The 14,325-nt window shown below is 38.1% G+C and overlaps 1 protein-coding gene across 1 annotated transcript in view; it reads left to right on the forward strand.

Moving 5' to 3' along the window:
• Window positions 1-11,399, forward strand: part of SIM1 (SIM bHLH transcription factor 1) — a 63,831-nt gene extending 52,432 nt beyond the window's left edge. Inside the window, exons 10-11 of the mRNA XM_047103191.1 lie at window positions 7,818-8,220; window positions 10,669-11,399. Coding sequence (XP_046959147.1) covers window positions 7,818-8,220; window positions 10,669-11,399 — 1,134 coding nt within the window. The remainder of the gene's footprint in view (window positions 1-7,817; window positions 8,221-10,668) is intronic.
• Window positions 11,400-14,325: the final 2,926 nt, after the last annotated feature.

The following is a 14,325-nucleotide window of genomic DNA, read 5'->3' on the forward strand; positions in this document are numbered from 1 at the left end:
AGACATTTACATGATACATATATAACATGTTTGCATTTTAAGAGTGCTTTGATATATATTATTTGATCCTTGTTGCAATCCCATAATGTAGATAGTCTGTGCTATTCTGCAGATGGGACAATCAAGACCCAAGGAAAGTGATCTTTTCTACAAGCCACACAGTAGTGCATAGGTATACTGCTACATAGTCACATGATAGTACATCAGGGTCCTTCCATGTCTGAGTCCAATGTTGTTTCTACTGCACTCCATAGTTGATAATTTTAAATTACATTTTAATGCATAAAATATTAATAGTCAGCAATAACAACAAAGATGTTTATAAAATTAAGTTACAGCTTTGTGGGTCAAGTTTCCTTTTCTTCAGAAAAAAATTTCATTTAATGGTTTTGTGTCTATTTTATAATGAGGCATCAATGTGCTATATAGGGCTTTTTTAATTTTAAAATATTTATTTTGAAATTATTTCATACATAAGGAAAAGTTGCAAGACTAGGAATTATTTCTGTATACTAAACCTAGGCTCACCAGTACTGAACATTTTGCTTTTTTGCTTTATTATTTTCATTCTCTCTTTTCTTCTCTATCTTCCCTCATTTGTTTTCTCTGAATCCTTCATAGTAGGTTCCATATATGATGCCTGTTTACTTAAACCTTAACACTTCAATGTGTATTACTTGGTATAGTGATTCTTTAGAAGTAGGAAATTGCAGTTTTTGTTAGAATTGCCAAATTCCCCTCCTTAGAGGTTGTATCAGTTGCCATTCTTACCAGCAATATGTGGAATGCCTGCATCCCCACACTCTGCCAGGCAACGTATGGTCAAGCTTCTGAAGTTTGGCTAATCTGATGGCTGAGAAGTGGTATTTCAGTGCTGTTTTTTTAAATGTTTGTTTGTTTATGAGAGAGAGAGAGAGAGAGAGAGAGAGAGGGGGGGGGGGGGCAGAGAGAGAGGGAAAGAGAAAATCCCAAGCAGGTTCTGCACTGACAGCAGTGACCCTCACCTCAGGCTCAGTCCCACAAACCGTGAGATCACGACCTGAGGTGAAACCAAGAGTTTCACTGAGCCACCCAGGTGCCCCTTCAGTGCTGTTTTAATTTGCATTTATTTTATTAAGAAGTTAACTATCTTTTCATATGTCTAAGAGTTATTTTTATATTTTTCATGAGTAGTCCATTCATAGCTTTTGATCATTTTTCATTGTGCTTTTTTTTCTCTTTCTAGCTTTTGAATTGAGAAATTGAATTTGTTCTGATTCTCTCATTTTTATGAATTTAGGTGTCTAAAGCTGCGTATCCCATAAATGAAGATATATAATATATATGAATATATGATATATAATAATATATACAATGATATATAATAATATATATAAATACATCATATATATTATTATACATAATATATATGATATATACCATATATATGAATATATATGATATATAATATCTTCATTATCTTTTTCCCAGAAATTCTGTAATTTATTTTTGTATTTGCCTATTTCCCCCAAGAGTTACTGAATAATTTTTTTTAGGTGAAAGAGCTTTATAAAAAATTTATTTTTTATTCATCGTTTTCAGTGTTATCTGTAATATTTATACTTTGTGAAATTAACCGAGACTCTCTTTGTGAACTACTATTTGATCAATTTTGACGATTAGTCATGTACACCAAGGTTTATTCTTTATTATCAGTGTGTAAGTTTCAATAGATAGCCCTAAAAGTTAACTAATTATTCTTTTTAAGTCTTTTGTGGTCTTTAAGAAAAAAATCTAGGGACGCCTGGGTGGCTCAGTCGGGAGCTTCCGACTTTGGCTCAGGTCACGATCTCATAGTTCCTGAGCTTGAGCCCCGCGTCAGGCTCTGTGCTGACAGCTCAGAGCCTGGAGCCTGTTACAGATTCCGTGTCACTCTCTCTCTCTCTCCCTCCCCTGCTTGCACTCCATCTGTCTCTGTCTCAAAAATAAATAAACATTAAAAAAATTTTTTTATAAATCTACTTGTCCTATACTGAGAGTGGTTTCTTAGTCTCCTATTTCTCCTTGTATCTTCTATAGTTTTTTCTTTATATAGGTGGTATTGCTGTGTTAATTGATGCGTAGACAGAAAGACATAAAAAATGGTTTTAAACAAGACAGTGGTGTGATTAGATAAGTGTTTCAGAAAGGTCTCTGAGATAGCTGGGTTCTGGGAATACCCAATGCTAGCCGATGTTGGGGGCTCCTGGGGTTCATTTGTTTTTCCTGTGTCAGAAAGAGAGAGTGGTGGTGTCCAGGGGCTTCAGGGAGGGGAGAATAGGGAGTTATTGTTTAATGGGCATAGAGTTTCAGTTTTGCAGAATAAAGAGTTCTGGAGACGGATGGTGTTAATGGTTGCACAGGAATGGGAATGTTCTCAGTGACACTGAAATGTACACTTAAAATTGGTAAGATCGAAAATTTTATGTGCATTTTACCACAGTTAAAAATAATTTAAAAAAAGGAAGAGCACAATAACAATTAAAAAGGACCAGAAAGTGGAAAAAAAATACTGCTCTAGACATTTGTATATAGGTTTTTGTATGAATATAATTTTCATTTATCTGGAAAAATGTGCAGGATTACATATGGTAGTTGTACGTTCAGTATTTTTTTTTTTTTAGAAACTGCCAGACTGTTTCCCAGAGTAGCTGTACCGTTTTCCCACCGGCAATATATAGGTGACCCAGTTTTCCTGTCAGCATTTGCTGTTGTCACTATTTTTAATTTTAGCCAGTCTAATAGGTATGTGGTGATATTTCATTGTGGTTTTAATTTGTATCTCCCTAATAGCTAATGATACTGAAAATCTTTTCATGTGATTATTTATCACCTGCATATCTATTTGGTGAAATGTCTCTTCATGTCTTCTGCCCATGTGTTTTTTTATTATTGAGTTTTGGAAGTTCTTTATAGATTCTAGATTCCAGTCCTTTGTTGGATATGTGGCTTTGAAATATTTTCACCCAGTTTACAGCTTGTCCTTTCATCCTCTTAACAGAGTCTTTTGTAGAGTGAAAGTTTTTAATTTTGATCAAGTCCAATTTGTCAATTTTTTCTTCTATGCTTTGTGTTTTTGGTATCAAGTCTAAGAAATCTTTACCTAGTCCCAGATCTTAAAGATTTTCTTTTTTTGTTGTCATTTTCTGATAGTTTTACAATTTTACCTTTTATATTTAAGTCTATGATTCATCTGAGTTAATTTTTATATAAGGTATGAGACTTAGGTTGAGGTTCATTTTATTTTTGCCTGTAGATGTCCAAGTACTTCAGTGCTGTTTGTTGAGAAATCTGTCTTTGCTTTGTTGTATTGTTTTTGCATATTCATAAAAACGCAGTTGGGCATATTTGTATGGGGTTCCTTTCTGGATTCTGGATTCTGTTTTTATTGATCCGTGCATGTATTTTTCCAACAATAGCACACAGTTATGATAACTATAGCTATGTGGTGAGTCTCAAAGTTGGGTAGACAGATTCTCTCTCACACTTTACTCTTCTTTTTCAAATTGTTCTAACAATTCTAGTTCCTTTGCCTTTTACATAAACACTATGCATTTATTGAAACTTTTCTGTCTTCTTTTAGTCACTTTCTCTGACCTTTTAATTTGCTCTTTCCAATTTTGTTTCCTTGCATGTTTTCCAGCTTTTCTTCAATCTCTCTCATTAAATTTTTATTCAAATCTATTCTCCTTTCCACAGCTTGTAACTTATTCTTTGCTTATTCGATTTCTTTGAATTTGGTCAGTTTTCATTGCATTTTTTCCTGTTTTGATGTTGTTGTTGTTGGGTGGAGTTTGGGGCCCATTTCTTAGTTTCAAAATTTCTGATTCTGGGTGTGTGCACATCCGTGTGTCTTGTTGGACGTACTTATTTCAGTTTGGTGTGTTGTCTTACAACTTTCCCTTATGGCATAGTCGGTTATTTGATGAGAATTTTTATCAGATGAGATGGTTATTTCCATTTCATGTTTTTTTCCTACAGGAGTTTTATAGGGAGTTTAATTTTTTCTCCCTACTCCTTAGCATTTCATGAGTTGGGTTACTAATTAAAAAGCACTCTGTCTTGTCAGTTTTGTCAAATACAATTGTGTAAATGGATGACGATGCTGGTAGAGAGGGTACAGAGGAAGATGGGATTCACCTGTTACTGTTCTTCTTTCCTGTCTTCTGGACCCATGATTTCCTCCGTGTCCTCCTTTCCTTTCACTGCCATCTGTTTTATGGACACGACCCATTCTCAATTTATACTCTTCTCTTATGAAAACGACACTTGTCTCAAGCTGCTACCTTAGATTTTGCTTGATTTTGAGCCCCTTTCCTGTGGCCAGTGCTGTGAACTACCAGATACTGACTTCTGTTCTTATTTTGGCACTTACTTGTGGTAACTTTTCTTTCTGCAGATGATTTTGTCTGTTTTCCCAATGTCCTAAGCTTCTCTTTCTCTCTCTCTTTCTCTGTGTTTCTTGGACTCTCTTACACCTGCCCTTACCATACTCTCTGCACCTGCAGGTTCATAGCAGCTGCTGTTTGACTTTTTATTCTTATTTTTTAATAAATAGTTTGACATTTAGCATATTCTCTGCCTCCTTGTAATGCCAATAGGATGGGTCATGGGTGATTCAATTTGTGCTCTTTGTTGACCATATAAGTATGGGGGTAGAATGGGCAAAGAGGTACATATTCAAATGGCTGACATATGCTCATTCATACTCAGAAGACTCTAGAATATAATAATTTATTGACCAAAAGGCATCATGTAGTCCCTATAAAACTTGTGCCACAAGGGGATACTTGGGGGAAAATTGACATAACAGTAAAATAAAACTTACATAACAACTTTCTTTTTATACCATGGCAATAAAAATTCTTGGACTTGGATTATAGTTCTAAATAATTTATATTCTTTAAATAAGTGAAATATATGGACAGGCATAGGAATCCTCCATTTTAACACTAGAAAGGATGCCAAATGATGATTATATCATATAGAATTTTAAAGCTGAAAGAAAAATTAGCATCTAATCTAATCCAATGTATCATTCTTCAGGTGAGGTTAAGAAAGACAATTTGCCTAAGGTTACTCTGAGAGTTACTAGCAGGGTGGACCTGGAACCAGGTTCTCTTGGCTCCCTGTCCCTATTTCCTCTTCCATTAAATGGCCTCTATTCTGGTTTGGTCTTTGGTAGGTTAAGTATCACCATGACCCTTTTCCTGTTGCAACAGAAGAAATTAAATCACTTGCCTGAGATTGTACATGTGGTAAGCAGCAGAAGTAGGTGTGAGGATAGACCCAGAGGCTTCTCGCCTTCTTATGCAGCGTTCACTGATTGTACAGCATGCTCCGCACGTATTGGCTGCCTTCCTTCCTTTCTGCTCTCTCTCTTTCCCCTAAGACTTGATGAACACCTGAAATTTTTCAGATCAATTTATGGGTCTGTAGTGTTCTCCACAGAGTTGACACCTACTGCAGTTCATTTTAATGGGATGAATGTGGCTCAGAGATTTGATGGTGCACACAGGTGCAAGTATACAGGTCTTGAGAAACAAAGGTTTGCAGCTAGGCTTTTCCTCTGTGCCTCTAAAGCAGTGTGAGATCTTGGTCTAACTCAACCACCCAACTTTTGCCTGCTTCAAGGGCAGTGCGCCTGCTGTCATGGTTTCCTCACTATTGACAAGAGGCTTATCCATCAAATTTGTCTTTGGGTGCTCGTGAAATGTATACCTCATGTATGCCGGGGTTGCCTTGTGTTGAATTTTCTTTGTGAGCGAAGGACAGAATGTTCTTCTCTGCTGCGCCAATAGCACTTCCCCATATGCACTCAGGGAAAGCTTTTTCCCCTCTCAACAAGGCTCAAAAGTCTTGACTGGAGTACTTCAGAAATAGACCTGGTTTATACTTTTATCAAAACAAGCAGAGTCTGGGCAATTCCTGGCTTGGAAGAGCACTGATGATCTGAAATTTTCCTAGGTAAGTGCACAAATGGTGTTACCAAAGGGCAAATGTCGAGCACTCTCATCCCCCCTCGGTAAGGAGACGTGTGCCAACCCTCACTTGCTGAAGGTGAATGTGGTGTCTTAGAAAAAGAGAGGCTGGCATTCATGGGGAGAAAAGACTGATGGCAGGTGGAGGTGTGATGTAGGGAAAGGGCACTCAGGATCCCTTGTTGTGCTCATCTTATGGTTCTACAGGGAGAGAAGTTGCATTTGCCTTTTTTTTTCTTGGTGGAATATGCTGATAGTCCATGTGTACCTTTGGAAAATAATTAAAATAATAATTAGATATGGTAATAGAAAAATCTTGAGCTTAGAATTTGTGTAGCACTCTTTCCTGAACTTGCTATGTTATTAGCATACTTTGGATTTCCCCCAGGGGAACCTCTGTACCTCATCTCCCTGGCTCTAGGAGCCCCAAGCAGAGCTGCCTGAATTTCTCCTAGGCTCCCCCACAGCACCACACATCCATCCCTCTTTCTTCTGGGGTAAGAAATAACATGTAAGTGGACTCATATTTTAGTTCCTGAGACTGTATTTTGGTTCCTGACACTTTTCTGGAAATCTAACATTGGATCCTTTTTTCTCTCCTTGACAGTGTCCTCTCTCAAGGGTAAAATCATAGTTTGGAGTGCAGGCTTTGAGACCAGATAGACTGTGGGGTGGCCATACCATCTTATTAAAACCCCCCAGTGATGCAGTTTCCCCATCGAGGAAATGGAGATATGTTACTGTCCAGGAGGCTGTGAGGATTCAATGATATAATGTATGTTCTATGGTTAGCAATTGCCAGGCACACTGTAAGTTCTCAATAAATGGCATCTATTATGATCTTGGCAGGTAATCTCTACACGGCACCTAGATTTGTGTTTGGCATAAGTAAGCAAAAACTGGTAGAAATCGTATTACTCTTTAGTGGCTCATGAGGAACTTCAAATTGAGCATACCTCCTAGGGAGGTCTGTCACACCATTTACGTTCTCTTTCAACACCAGATCACACACTCTGGCCACAGGTGAGCAGTGTGATCCCAGCACAGTATTGCCTGCGGCTGTTTTGCCCTGACAATCCTATGCATATTTGAAAGTTTACTTTAGGAAGCAAGAAACACATCCTAGTGAATAGACTCAGTCTGTATGGGCAAGGCTTTTTAAAAGTATGTTTGCCATTGAATTAGTTAGGCCTTTATTAACTATCCTATTGTGTATCAAGCATGGCCCTCAGAGCACTATGTCTGGCATGAAGAGTGAAGAGGGTGCAGCACTTTGGAACTTAAACCTTATTTTCATTTTGTCTTTTAATTAAGAAAAAAATTCTGAACAGTAAATTGAAATAGAATATAGAGCTTTCTTGGACTCTCCCTTTGGCACTCCCATTTGGGTAGTGATGAAGAGCTTGGGTTTCAATCTTGACTGCCACCCACTAACCTGGGCCTGAACAAATCATTTTCTCTTTGGGCCTTAGTTTCTCTATTCATGCAATGGGTTACCAATATCTTCATGAAAGGGTTAATATTAAAAAACGAGGTGAAGTCACTCACAGGAAGTACTTCCAGCAGTGGGTGGTATTTAGTTCCCCCCTGTTTGTTATTATTATTTTCATCTCCTCCTTTCAGCAGCCAAAAGGATTTTCTTTTGAGGCACTATGGCTCTTTAACTGATTCCAAGTCAGAGGTGCCCAGTGTGGTGCTAGAGTTTATAGAGCTTAACCTGGTGCCTTAAGCCCAATGTGACCTTAGTGGTGCTTGCAGAGTAAAAAGGCTATTTTTTTTTTTTTTTGAAATGTACTTTCCTCACTCTTTTTGTTTCAGTATTCGGGATTTCACACGGAAAGATCTGAATCTGATCACGACAGCCAGTGGGGTGGAAGTCCCCTGACAGACACAGCCTCTCCGCAGCTCCTGGACCCCGCGGAGAGGCCAGGATCTCAGCATGACGCGTCGTGCGCCTACAGACAATTCTCTGACCGCAGCTCTCTCTGCTATGGCTTTGCGCTGGACCATTCCAGGCTGGTGGAGGAGAGGCATTTCCACACCCAGGCCTGCGAGGGAGGCCGGTGTGAGGCAGGCAGGTACTTCCTGGGAACGCCGCAGGCCGGGAGGGAGCCCTGGTGGGGCTCTCGTGCAGCCTTGCCCCTGACCAAGTCCTCCCCAGAAAGCAGAGAAGCCTATGAAAACAGCATGCCTCACATCGCTTCAGTGCACAGGATCCACGGTAAGGGTAGTTGAAGTGACTCCTGAGCCGGCAGCTTTGAGCCCCTGGGCAGGTTTCTAATATTCTAGGTTTGACACTGGAGTGACTCACCCAGTGGTCTTCTCCCTTGAAATTACACACCAGCAACTCACACTAGGGGGGTTTTACAAACCAGAGCCACTCATTTGAAGTGTATTAATTTTTGGTAATGTTTGCCAAATGCATTTATTTTTGACAGGTGAGTAAAAATGATTCCCATTTTAGGTATCATAGAAAGTGAAGAAATTAAGGCCAATTTTTTAGGAAGTCTGTTGAACTTATAATTGGTATGCACTTAAATTTCTTGCGTGTTAGTTTCTTCTGTACTCTGATGCTTCAGATGTGGACCTCGGTAGTTTTGGGGCTCGTGTAGTAGTGCTTCTCAATAAGGACACCACTGTTGGGGAGGCCAGGCTTTGCTTCATGGCCTGTCACTCACTTCACAGGTGATTTACCCTTCCTGGCCCTCTGGGCATTAAATACTGATAACCACCCCTTTCCCCCATTATTAGGACAACCCATTGGTCCCTGTGAGTAAAGGATGAAGTGATAGAACCCATGGAAAATTTCCCCTTGGGATTATGACACAGTTTTACGAGCACACAGAAATGGGCACTATGGTTGAAGTCTTCAGTGGCAGTAATGCTCTTCTTTGTTCATTTCAAAGTTCACTGGTGAAGGAAAGCCCTTTCTGTCCATTCCAAGTGTGGGTCCAAGCAGGTCTCTGACACCCTCCCTATTTCATTACAAGTCAGTGTCCTTTAGACTGACCTGACACGATGATGTTATTCTTCTTGCTGGGTCTTTAGGATGAGAAATGTGTTAGACAATGTTGTACTCACCCATAGTCTCCTGTCAGATACCACCCAGGCACTGACTGTCTTCTGTGAAGGATTTTAATTTGTTTCCATTTTTGCTTTTTTATTTTTCTGCTCTTGCTTTGAGTATCTCTAGTATGGTAGACTGGTAATGGAAACCCAGGGCAAAGGGCAATTGCTTGCCAAAGAATGGAGTGAAGTGAAAATCCTGGCTTAACCTACATGGTCTGGAAGAAAATATTAGAAATAAAATAAGAAGAAAAAGGAAAAGGAAAGCAATGAATAGTGTGATCCAGGGCTTCTCTGCTGCATTAAGCAGTTTACAGCTTTCGTATGCCCCTTCCTGATTTTCTTCTCTCTTTTTATATTGACTTCAGAATGCTTTGAGACTAGTGGAATTTATGGAATATATTTTGGATGCATTATTCCTCTATATTAGATCTCTCTCCTTGGTTCAGAACAGATTGTTATTAACATTTAAAACATTTATTTGTTTGTTTATTTTTTAAAAACATTTATTTATTTAAATTCAAGTTAGTTAACAGACAGTGTAGTATTAGTTTCAGGAGTAGAACCCAGTGATTCTTCACTTCCATCTAACACCCAGTGCTCATCCCAACAAGTGCCCTTCTTGTTGCCCGTCACCCATTTAGCCCATCTCCCCACCCAACACCCTGCCAGCAACCCTCGGTTTGTTCTCTGTATTTAAGAGTCCCTTATGGTTTGTCTCCCTCTCTGTTTTTATCTTTTTTTTCTTCTCTTTCCCTATGTTCCTCTGTTTTGTTTTGTTTCTTAAATTCCACGTATGACTGAAATCATATGATACTTGTCTTTCTCTGACTGACTTATTTTGCTTAGCATTTATTCTTCACCTTATTTCAGAAACAATCTAAGATACCAGAGTTACTGTATGAGTATATGTGAAGCTGAGATATATACCTCTAGATTTGAGAAAAAGATATTTATGTTTTTGATTGGGACAAGATATATTTGTATGTGTGTATATATATATATATATATATATCCATACATACACATATGAATATATATATTTAACCCTCAAATAGTTATAAAACTAGCATTAGAGCTTTATTGTAACTCTACTTATGATACACTTAATAATTTTAACATTTTAGATGATTTATTTAGAATTGGGAAAGTAGTCCAGTCTATATCATTGTCTTCCTCAAATCCAATGGAAAGCATTTTCTAAGTATCAGTTTAACATAACATTTCTTTAGAAAATAACATAAACCAAATGCTATGCGTTTTAATTTTATTTTTTACAGTCAGGCAGGTCCAATGATATGCATACATGGAGAAGTATAAACACGCTACCATTTTGCTAATTGACATCCACAACCCGTGAACAAGGTTTACCTTCTAAAAAAACTTGTGATAAACTTCCTCTCCACTTAAAAGCCGCTGAAAACTAGGAATGCCAGGATGATAGATTGACGCTTTGTTTGTCATGAAAGCCTGTGTCTGTTTCAAATATTGGTGCATATAGTTAAAATGAAAGATGAAGGTTTCTTTTAATAGGAAAAAGAAAATGCCCTTGCATTTTGGGGGGTGAATTTTGAGACCACTTTTTACTTTTTCTAATTTCTAGGGCGAGGTCACTGGGATGAAGATAGTGTGGTGAGTTCTCCAGACCCTGGATCTGCCAGCGAATCAGGTGACCGATACCGCACTGAGCAGTATCAAAGTAGCCCACATGAACCTAGCAAAATTGAAACTCTGATAAGAGCCACCCAGCAAATGATTAAAGAAGAAGAGAACAGATTGCAGCTAAGGAAAGCCCCCCCAGACCAACTGGCCTCCATTAATGGAGCTGGGAAAAAACACTCCCTCTGTTTTGCAAACTATCAACAGCCCCCACCAACAGGGGAAGTCTGCCACGGCTCTGCTCTTGCCAACACTTCACCATGTGACCACATCCAGCAGAGAGAGGGAAAGATGCTGAGCCCCCACGAAAATGACTATGACAACAGTCCCACTGCACTGTCTCGAATAAGTAGTCCCAATTCGGATCGCATTTCAAAATCCAGTTTGATCCTAGCTAAAGACTATCTACATTCGGAAATGTCTCCACATCAGACCGCGGGAGACCATCCCGCCGTCTCTCCAAACTGCTTTGGTTCTCACCGGCAGTATTTCGATAAGCATGCTTACACATTAACTGGATATGCCCTGGAGCACTTATATGACACTGAAACCATTAGAAACTATTCCTTGGGCTGTAATGGCTCACACTTTGATGTAACTTCCCATCTAAGGATGCAGCCAGACCCAGCACAAGGACACAAGGGAACATCTGTTATAATAACCAATGGAAGCTGATGTTTTTCTAAAATATTTTGTTCTTTAAGGATCTCTGAAACATATTTATAGTTTAATACCCCATTACTAGCATTTACTATGCCACAGATGGTTAGAGAGGATAATTTAAGTTACTGGGTATTTGACATGTGTTCCTGTGAAATCAAAGAAAAGAGCACTTGCGTTCAGGGTTACACACAGATAATGGAGCTAAAGTGAATACATAAATTGCCCCTCTAATTATATGGGAGCCAGAATACATAAATTTTGAATTGAAAAGTACTCTTGTAGATTAAGTGAGCATATACACCACATGAAAGACTGGTGGAGGACAGCATTGCATAGTGAGGATCCAGTAAACCTCATACACACAGACCAACCACGATCCACAGACTGCTGTGCACACTTTGCATGCAGAAATATAGACTATACACCTTAAATACAACCCAAACGGGTAAGTTTTCTTAACCTTAGCACATTAAGTGTATTCAAGAAATTTTCCTTCCTAAAATAACTGAGAAAGAGAGAGATACATCTTGTAAACCGGTTTCTTAATTGTGGTTTTGACCAGCCAGCTCATTTGGTTCAGGCATAAATTAGGGAAATGGTTCTGGATATGGTACAAGAATGAGTTTCCACCTGGTATCCATTATAAGCAATCAGGAAGTGGTGATTTTTCACCTTACTTTTGAGTTAGACAAGGAGCAGGATCACACTGACATAGCAGTGAGGGTTTTCTAAGTAAAAGCACCGAGATGTTGGGACACACTTCAAAAACCTAGTGTGCCTAACTGGAAATAGTTTACTAAAGATGGAAAGGCCAGAGGCATAAGAAATGAAATGATATCTCAACACAACAATTTAAGGCTCAGAATATGTAATCAACATATTTGAGGCTTATGAAACCAACCGAATAAAATCCTCAAACCAATTCACCAAGAAAAAAAAGGTTGATCACTACAGAAAATAAGTAAGGGAAGCCAGTAAAGTGCTACATAGCAGCGGTGTAAGTGTTTGAAAAACATTTCAAAGCACAGATGTGCAAATGTGACAACATGTGGAGAGCCTCAGGAAAGAGCCTCAGATAAAAGCATGGGCTGATAGACAAGTGGTTAAAAGTGCACGAGTGTACTTCGATTGAAAGAACATGCAAAGCTCTCATTTTCCTTATTGTTTGTAAATGGCAAAAACAACAAGCTTGGTGTTAAGTTCGTGTGATACGGTAGAAAGACCAGCAGACTGGAATGCAAGATCTCTGGGTTCCAGTTCTGACACTGCCTGTAACCCATTTGGGGAATATTGATGCCTGGGCCCTACTTTCTTTGTCTGTATGGCTATTCTGATGTTTCATGGTTTTGTGGATCGTTGGTGCAGCAGGAGTATACTTGTTAACCAGTTAACTCTGTGCTGTCAGTTGTCAAGACTGATCACTCTGGCTTTTCTGCCCTCGTACAGAGGTCTAGGTGCTTTGTAACTTCAGCAGGTACAGGGGCTCTTTTAAGCATGTATAGCTGTGATCAACTTTCTGGTTCAGCCAAAATGTAGACGGTAGAAACTGATGAGGGAGCAGAAAAAAAAGTAAGATTTATTTAATGCGCTGTTCTCTAGGAATCAAAGCAAAGTGACACAAGTGATTAGAGAAATTTCATAGGTAGTATTTCCTGGGCGTCCCATGTCTCAAACTCTTGCCATATGCAAGGAGGGGAATGTATGGGAAGAAACTGACTTATAATTTTGAAGGCAGAACATGACATTGACCACTCAGGGATTAGTACTCTATGTTCATCATTTAACACAGTTATTTGACAGTTTATGGGTAGGTGACAATCTGAATGATGATAATTGGAGAGAAGAAGACCGGGATGTTTGTATAGAAGAAAAGAGGCTACATGAAATTGAGTAAGTATTTCTTGGGTATGACATAGCAACACTTGTCTTCTAAATGGAAAAAGTTTCTCACAAGTGAGAAAGTTAGTGGTTATCATATATACTGTCAAAAAAACTTCAAAGAACAATAAAAATGACATTTTGGGCCATAGAAGCGAAAGTGTTCAGTGATTTTGAGACAAATATTTATGAAAAAACCCTGGAATACATAAAATACATTTTTGTTCAATTTGAAGCATGAAGTAGGAATGCTAACATGTTTGGAGAATTCTGTAGATGGGTAAATGGTTCAAAGACACAGGTATCTGAAGAATATGGTGTATTTTGGAAAGGAAATCTATAGAGATGGGTTTTATTGATGGATATACATTCTACCAAAAATGTCAGAGACAGATGCTATAAAATAAATAGAACCTTAAGAATCAAGGGAAATGAACTGATGTAAAAGAAAAGAATGTCATTAAAGAGATTTCACTTAAATTTTAAAATGATATAGTTAAGTGATGAAAAATAAATTATGAACTTTACAAATGGGGGTAATCAGAAGGAATAATGCTCTTTAAAATGATATGACCCATATTTTTAAGTGAAGACAAAATTAACTACGTTAGATCTTAATTAAAAATTTTGGCCCAGTTTTAAATACAAAGCATTTATTTAGTTTACAGGTCAATAACTTTATAGTAGCAGATTTATTACATTACATATAATGCCTTATAGGCCCATAATATTATATAGCTTACCTTTTTTTGCAATGTGGCATAATTATTACAAAATGACCTCAAAATAAGATGAGACAGTTTATGACAAAGTACCTTTTTAATATACACAAAAATGTGTTCAAATTTATTTATAATCTGCATTATCTTGTCCTGTCCAATAACATATTTCCTCATAATGAAGATGGCATCTGTGTCTTCTTAAGATATGGGATGTAAAATGCGTATGTTCCCAATAACTTAAAGTTAAATTGGCTTTAGTTTTAATCCTTGATTTCCATAACTTTGCTAAATGTTAGAGAATCATGATACTAGATTGAAATAGAGAAGTATGATTTTTA

This window comes from Lynx rufus, unplaced genomic scaffold, assembly GCF_022079265.1.
Source record: "Lynx rufus isolate CCGP_SWC_20201006 ecotype Redwood Valley unplaced genomic scaffold, mLynRuf1.p SCAF_6, whole genome shotgun sequence".
Lineage (NCBI taxonomy): Eukaryota > Metazoa > Chordata > Mammalia > Carnivora > Felidae > Lynx > Lynx rufus.